Raw genomic sequence first — 8,608 nt, 5'->3', positions numbered from 1 at the left:
GTTACCTGATAGGGGTGTATAGGATGATGACAGGCATTGATCATGTAATCGTGTATAACCCGAGGCCTGTTTTTCCCCTGGGCTGAAATGGCTAACACGACGGGATATGGTTTTAAGGAGCTTGGAGGTAGTTACAGAGGGTATGTTAGGGATAAGTTTTTTTTTCACACACAGAGCAGTTGCTGCTTGCAATGCAATGCCGGAGATGTTGGCGAGGGCAGGTATAATATGGTCTTAAAAGAGATTCTTCAATAGGAACCTGGAGCTTCCAAAAATAGGAGGTTCTGCGGTAGGCTGATTCTGGGCAGATTCTAGAGTAGTATACATGGTCGGCACAACACTGTAGGCCAAACAACCCGTAATGCGCTGTTGATTTTTATGTTCTATATTCTATGTTCTGGTAGTTGCACTTTGAGTTAAACTCTGACTGGCAACTACTTCAAAGCTACTCGTGCCAAAATGTCTGCGCCCATTCCGTTCTTTAAGATTCGTCAGCTGGTACGGAGAGATTGCGCTTTCTCAATGGGCAGCAGCTTTCTTTCCATGTCGTCCTGTCATGGCATTGGTGCAATCATTACTGTCGGGTGAACAAGTTATGTGCAAAACGTAATTCATTTTTCAATAACGCCGTATTTTTAAGGAAAAGGTAACTTGATGTTTTCTTTCTTTAAGGTTTAGTTGATCGGGATGTGGTACTAGCAGATGGAGGCAGCCCTTGTGCTGGCAGAGTGGAGGCCAGTATTTTCGAAAACAACTTCGTCAGTTTTTGTGGACGCAATTATGAAATGAATGACGCTCAAGTTCTATGCAACTACCTTGGATGTGGTGACGCCGTCTCTGCAACAGGGAATTCACAATTTGGAGCTGGTAAACGGCCTGTCCTGCAAGTGGAAGCTCTTTGCAATGGTACCGAGACTAACTTTTGGAAGTGTGATTGGAGATTCTTGGATCACTCTAACTGCTTGAAAGATAACGAAACAGCCGGTGTTGTTTGTTCCGGTAATTTTCTGTTTGTGTTATTCTAGATAGAAATTGAACATGGAGGCAACATCATAAAAAAAAACAAAAGAAAAACATTATTGGACCATTACGTTACCATTTAATTTAACTGTAATTCTTCAAGTTCAGTTTTATGTGTGACAGCTTTAAGTGAAGATTTTACTGTTCAAGGAATTAAACAAATCGGTCTCTTTATCACTCAGGGACAAAGTGTTCAAATCAGGCCAGGCATTGATGTGAACATTCAGGAACTCATACCGAAACTTTGAAACTGGTTAGGCCACTTGGGGAGCATTACAAACAGTTCTTGTCGATCCATTTGACGAAAGATGGCGAGGCTTTGAAGAGATTGCAGAAAAGTTTTATCAGATGCTAGCTGGAATATAGGACACGAGAGGGTGGGAAAACTTTTCTCTCTAGAGCGATGGAGGCTGAAAGGAAGTAAGATATAGTTTTTCTTTCTTTTCGGGAGGTGTCGAATTTGTTTTGTTACTTTCATTAATTAATTTCTGCTCAAAGGTAGGACTTGCGGTCACCATTTAGATTAGATTATGAAATAAGCTCGGATAATTCGACTATATAATTTTAATTATTGAATTTACTTCGTATATCCTTTACTCCATGAGAAGTAAAAACCTTTACCTTACGTCTCCATCTACCAGATAATCCAGATAAGTATGAGGTTGTTCATTTTGGCAGGTCAAATATGATGGCAGAATATAGTATTAACGGTCAGACTCTTGGCAGTTTGGAGGATCAGAGTAATCTTGGGATGCTACGCAGGTTGACTTTGTGGATAAGAAGGCATACGGTGCATTGGCCTTAATCATATCGGGGATTGTATTTAGGAGCCGAAAGGTAATTTTGCAGCTATATAGGACCCTGCCTGGATCCCACTTCGAGTTCTGTACAGAGTTCTGGCCGCCTTACAACAGGAAGGATGTGGAAACCATAGAAAGTGTGTATAGCAGATTTACAAGTGTGTTGCCTGGATTGGGGAGCATGCCATATGAGAACAGATTCAGTGAACTCGCCTTTTTCTCCTTGGGGCGGCAGAGGTTGAGAAATGACCTGATTGAGGTGTATAAGATGATGAGAGGCATTGATCGTGTGGATCGTCGGATGCTTTTTCCCAGGGATGAAATGGCTAGCACGAGAGAGCATACTTTTATGGTGCTTGCAGGTTCGTACTGAGAAGTGGTCAGGGGTAAGTTTTTTTTTGAATGCAGAGACTGTGGATTGCGTGCAATGGACCTCCGGCAGTGGTGGCGGAGGCAGATACGACAGGGTCTTTTAAGAGACTCCTGGCGAGGTCCATTGAGCACAGAAAAATAGAGTGCGATGGGTAATTCTAGGTAATTTCTATAGTAAGGACATGTTCGGCACAGCTTTGTGGGCAGGAGGGCCTCTAATGCACAGTAGGCTTCCTATATTTCTATGTTTCTAAATATGCATTATGCAAATCATAGTAATATATAATAATTTATGATAAATAGAACAGTCAATGTAATATTGAGTACACTCATGTCAGCGTGAGTTCATCAGTCTGATGGCCTGGTGAAAGAATTTGTCCCGAAACCTGGTGCTGCTGTACCGCTTCCCGGATGGTAACTGGTCGAACAGGTTGTGTACAGCCTATCTTCTTAGTGTATTCCTACTCTCTCAAGGCTGAGATCAGTGGAACTTTTACTGGCGTTTCTGCAACTCTAAGAGTTTAACGGGATATGGACGCTTTATCTATGTCTAGCATTTCTCCTTTCATAGTCGGTCCTGGGACCGTCTGTGCTGGAGGTTTTTGTATGAGCCAAGATTAAAAAAATTAAAATGACAGCAAAGGTATCTCCATATATTTCTTCATGACGCCTGAGATGTCAGGACAGAAATGAGTGAAGGTTAGAGTAAAAAGATGAACAAATTTCAAATTTGTGGAAAATTGCATAAAATGTAAACCATTTTAAACAAGCGTTTTAAGTATCAATGAATCTATCGTGACCATAGGGAGAGAGGCAGAGTTAGCCCAGTCAGCCCATCCAGTCTGCTCCACCATTCCGTCATGACTGAACCCGGATCACATTGATTCCCGACATTTGTCTTCTGCCACAGCCTTTGATGACCGAAATGGAATCGATCAACTTCCACCTTCAATATACCCAAGGACTTCGCCTCCAACGTAATCCGTGGCAGATGATTCAGTACCCTCTGGCTAAGATAAATCCTCCTTACCTCTGTTCTAAAATTCCACCCCTCAATTTCGAAGCTATGCCCAAGAGCTCTGTACAACCCAACCACTGGAATCATCCTTTACACATCCTCTTATATACCCTCTACATTCATTAAGTTGCAGTGAGATCCCTAGACACTTTTCTCAATTCTAATGAGTAGAGGCCCATATCTGCCAAGAATTCCGCATATGTTAACCCCTTCATTCCCGGAATCATCTTCGTGAACCACTTTTTGATGACAAAGTATCTTTCTGAGGTATGGGGCCTAAAACTGTTGAGAATACCACATGTGCGGCCTAACAAGTGTCTTATAAAATCTCAGTATTATCTCCTTGCTTGTATATTCAATTCCTCTTGATATAAATGCCAACATTGCATTTGCATTATTTGTCAAGTTGTAACTTAACCTTCTGGCTGTCTCGCACGATTGCTCCTAAGACTGTCCGCACCTCTGATATTTGAAATTTCTCCCTATTTATATAAAATCCCATACAACAGTTCCTTTTACCAAAATGCATTATCATATATTTCGCTGCGATGCATACCACTTGCTACCCATTCTTCTAATTGCTAATTTGCCCCTACGTCCTGTTGTAATCGCATTGCTTCCTCCGACTACCTACACCACCAACCCTCACCCCCACCCCGCCTTTTTATCGTCGGCAGACTTTGCCACAAAGCTATCAATTCCATGAGGTAAATCATTAACAAACAACCTGAACAGTAGCAGAGACAATACTGACCCATGAGAAGAACTAATAGTCACTAGCAGCCAATCGGAAAAGGCACCTTTTATTTCTACTCGCTGCCCCCTGCCTGTCAGCTATTCCTCTATACAGGGCAGTATTTTTCCTGTAACGCCATAGGAGTTTATCTTGTAAAGCTGCCTCATGTGTGACAGCTTTTCGATACAGTTAAATGACATCCACTGCTTCCACTTGGTCTAACCTGTTTGTTACTTCCACGAAAAACTTCAACAGATCTGTCAGGCAAGATTCCCCTTCACAAAAACCATGCTGACTTTGACTTATGTTATAATTGATATGCATTTACAATGAAACCTCGTCCTCAATCCAGTAATAGACTCCAAGAGTTACGCCCAAAAAATCTGTCGTTAGCTTTACAGACCTATAATTTCCTTTTCTTCTTGGCTTCCTTCCTTCTTAAAGAATGGAGTGACATTTGAAATCTTTGTAGCCCTAAGGGAACATACCATAAGCAAGTGAATATGGAAAGGTAATGCCTAATGCTTCCGTAATGTTAGCGGCAACCTCTCTCGGGATACTTTCCATCTGGTCCAGGGGACTTATCTACCTTAAGACAATTGGCGTTCCAAGAACTGTATGCTTTGTAATAGCAATGGCATTCGCTTCTGCTCCGTAACACTCATGGACATCTCGCACAATGTTAGCGTCGTTCACAGTGAAGGCAGGTGCTAAGTACTTTGGACCATAATCCCATGATATAATAGCTTAATTAGGTTATTTGGCCCAGCGAGTGTACTCCGCCATTTAATACTGGCCTTCACCCCGTTTCCTTTATCAAAGGTCCAATCTAGAGCCGATTAAGCTCCGCCATAAAAACACCCAACCATCTGGCCTGCACAGCTGCATGTGGTAACAAATCCCACAAACTCACAACACTCTGGTTAATGAAATTTCCTGGTCGTTCTGTTTTATATGTACTCCCCTCTATCCTAAGACTGTATCCTCTTTTGCCATCAAACGTTCCTCGTATCATAAACTTTTCATTTTAACAAGCATATTTGTGAACAGCCTCTGGACACTTTCCAATGCCACCATGTCGTTTCTAAGATGAGGAGACAGCAACTGTTCACAATACTCAAGGTGAGACCTCAGGGGTGCGTTACAAATCCTCAGCATCACATCCCTGCTCTTGGATTCCAAACCTCTTGAAACGAATGCTGACATTGTATTTACCTTACTCACAACGGGCTCAACCTGCAAACTAACCTTTGGGGGATCCTGCACAAGAAATTCCAAGTCTCTTTGCATCTAATATTTTTTGGATCTTCTCCCAGGTTAGAAAGTAGTCTACAGATCTATTTCTCCTACCAAAGTACATGACCATGCATTTTCCAACATTGCATTCCATTAGACACTTTCTTGCCCATTCTCCTAATCTGTCTAAGTTTTTCTGCATTCAAACCGTCTCCTCAACACTATCTGCCCATCTACCAGTCTTCGTATCATCTACAGATTTGGCTAAAAACGAATACACTTAATCATGTAATTCATTGATCTGCAGCATAAAATGAAGCAGTCTCAACACTGACCCCTGCGAACAGCACTTTTCACTGGCTGCCGACCAGAAGAGGATTATTTTATTCACACTCACTGCCTTATACCGATCAGCCGATGCATTGACCTTGATCGTATCTTTCCTGTAATACCATGGGCTCTTAAGTTGGTAAGCAGCTTCGTGTGTAAATCCCAATATAGAAAATCCACTAAATCTCCTTTATCTATCTTATTTGTAATTTCCTCAATATGTTCCAATAGGTTCGCAATGCAAGATTTTCCATTTAAGAAACCATACTGAAATTGTCCTATCTTGCCCCGTGCTACGAGGTACTCTATAACCTCATCCACGACAATTCACTCCAAGATTCTCCCCACCACTGAGGTCAGGCTGGCTATTCTAGAATGTCTTTTCTGCTCGCGTCCTCCCTTCTTAAAGAGCGGAGGTTTATTTTTTGCAGTCTTCTGGCGCAATGATGGTGTCCAATGATATTTGAAATATTATTGCTGCTCCCTTCACTGTCTTTAACGCCTACTCTTTCAGAACCTCGATGGCAGCTCATCTACCCCGAGTGACTTAGGCACACTTAATCTTCTGGGACCCTGACATGGTGCCAGAAGACTGCAAAGTTACAATGTTACTCCACTCTTGAAGAAAGGAGGAAGACAGCAGAAAGTAAATTATAGACCACTTAATCTGATCTCAGTGGTCGGGAAGATGACAGAGTCAACTGTTAAGGCGGAAGTGATGGAGTGTTTGGTAACACAGGACAAGGTAGTACAAAGTCAGCATGGTTTCTTATGGGGAAAGTCCTGTCTGACGAACATGTTGGAATTTTTGAAGAGATTACAAGTAGGATAGATAAAGGAGATGCAGGGGATATTGTGTATTTGGATTTTCAGAAGGCCTTTGACAACTTGCCACGCTTACCAAGGTGCTTACCAAGTTACGAGCCCCTGGCATTAGATGAAAGTTACGAACATGGTTAGAGCATTGGACTATTGGTGTTCCGCAGGCATCTGTGTTGGGAGCACTTCTTTGTAAGGTTTTGGTAAATAATTTAGATGATGGAATAGATGGTTTTGATGCCAAATTTGCAGATGTTACGATGATTCGTGGAAGGGCAGGTAGTTTTGAGGAAACAGGTAGGATGCAGAAGGGCTTAGACAGATGAAGACAATAGGAAAAAGTGGCAAATGAAATACAATTTTGTAAAATGTATGGTCATCCACTTTGGTAGTAGAAATAAATGAAAAGACTATTATCTAAATGGGGATAAAATACGGGAAACTGAGATGCAAAGGGAGTTGGGTGACCTTGTGCAGAGCACCCTGAAGGTTGACTTGTAGGTTGAGTCGGTGATAAGGCAGGCAAATGCCATGCTAGCAGTCATTCAAGAGATCTAGAATACAAGATCAAGGATGTGATGTTGAGGATTTATAAAGTACTGGTGAGGCCACACCTTCAGAATTGTGAACGGCTTTGGGCCATTCGTCTTAGAAAAATTGTGCTCTTATTGGAAAGGGTCCAGAGCGGTTTCGCAAGGATAGTTTCAGGAATGGAAGGGTTATCAAAAGAGGAACGTTTGATGGCTCTGGGTAGGTACTCGCGGGAATTCAGAAGGATGAGGGGCGATCTCATTGAATCCTTTCGAATGTTTAAAGGCCTATACAAAATATACGTGGATAGGAATTATTCCCATGGTAGTAGGGTATAGGACAAGTGGGCACAGCCTCAGGATTGACGGGCGCCCTTTCAAAGCAGAGATACGGAAAATATTATTTTGCTGAAGGGGAGTAAATTAGTGGAATTTGTTGCCACATGCAGCAAGGCCTGGTCGTTGGGTGTATTTAAGGTAGATATCGATAGGTTCTTGTATGGAAATGGCATCAAAGGTTACGGGGGAAAGCCCACGATATTTTGAAATGGGAAGCAGAACAGCAAGAAGTCGTGGTACAAAAAGGTTGCCAACGACATAGGTAGGAAAAGGGAGGAGTTCCTGAAAAGAAGACTACAGAGAGTTAGGAAAGAAGTTGAAAAGCAGGACCACAAAGATAGTAATCTCCGGATTACTGCCTGTGCCACGTGACAATAATTATAGGAATAGAATGAGGTAGAGATTAAATGAGTGGCTGAGGGATTGGAGCGGGCGCAGGGATTCAGATTTCTGGACCTTTGAGACTTCTTCTTGGGCATGTATAATCTGTACAAAAAGAACGGGATGCACTTGAATCCGAAGGGGACAAATATCCTGGTGGGAAGGTTTACTAAGGCTATTAGGGAGAGATTAAACTAGAATTGCTGGGGGTGGGAAATGAACTGAGGTATCGGAGAACAGTGAGTTTGGCGCACAAATAGAAAAAGTTTGGAGACAGTGCGAAAGGGAGGAAATGCAGGTGATAGAGAAAGGACGCGCTTAGTCTGGCGGTTTGAGATGTGTCCATTTTAATGCGACGGGTTTCACAAATAAAGCAGATGAGCTAACAGAATGGATCAGCACTTGGATCTATGATATTGTGGCCATTACAGAGACTTGGATGATGCAGGGGCAGGAATGTCTACTTTAAGGGCCGGGTTTTAGATGTTTCAGAAAGGATAGGTGGAGAGGCTAAAGAGGTTGGGGCATGGCACAGTTGATCAGAAGTAGTGTCAGGGCTGCGGAAAAACAGGAATGAAAAAGGGGTTATTTACGTAGTCTCTGTTGGTGGACATCAGGCATAGGAAGGGGTCAATAACGCTACTGGGTGTTTTTTGCAGACCACCTAAAGTAACAGGAACTTCGAGGAGCAGATGGGGAGACAGATTTTAGAAAGGGGTAATAATAACAGGGTTGTTGTGCTGATAGATTTTAATTTCCCAAATATTGTTTGGAATCTCCCTAGAGTGAGGAGTTTAGATGGGGTGGAGTTTGTTAGGTGAGTTCAGGAAGATAAACCTACAAGAAGAAAGGCTGTACTAAATCTGGCATTGAGAATGAACTCAGCCAGGTGTCAGGTCACTTAATAGGAGAGCATTTTAGATATAGCGATCTTTTTACCATAGCGTTGGAGAAGTATAGGAGCAGAAAATTTAGGAACACTTTATTAGGAGTAAGGGAAGCTAAGAGACTATCAAGCAGGGACTTG

General features: G+C 42.3%; 1 protein-coding gene across 1 annotated transcript in view; it reads left to right on the top strand.

Moving 5' to 3' along the window:
* Positions 1-789: 789 nt before the first annotated feature.
* Positions 790-8,608, top strand: part of LOC140724673 (scavenger receptor cysteine-rich domain-containing group B protein-like) — a 50,415-nt gene continuing 42,596 nt past the window's right edge. The window contains exons 1-2 of the mRNA XM_073039098.1: positions 790-906; positions 3,103-3,169. Of these exons, the coding sequence (XP_072895199.1) occupies positions 790-906; positions 3,103-3,169 (184 nt within the window). The remainder of the gene's footprint in view (positions 907-3,102; positions 3,170-8,608) is intronic.

This window comes from Hemitrygon akajei, chromosome 3, assembly GCF_048418815.1.
Source record: "Hemitrygon akajei chromosome 3, sHemAka1.3, whole genome shotgun sequence".
Classification (NCBI taxonomy): domain Eukaryota; kingdom Metazoa; phylum Chordata; class Chondrichthyes; order Myliobatiformes; family Dasyatidae; genus Hemitrygon; species Hemitrygon akajei.
The sequence above is the reverse complement of the archived record's forward strand: the minus strand, read 5'-3'. Positions and strand labels throughout refer to the sequence as shown.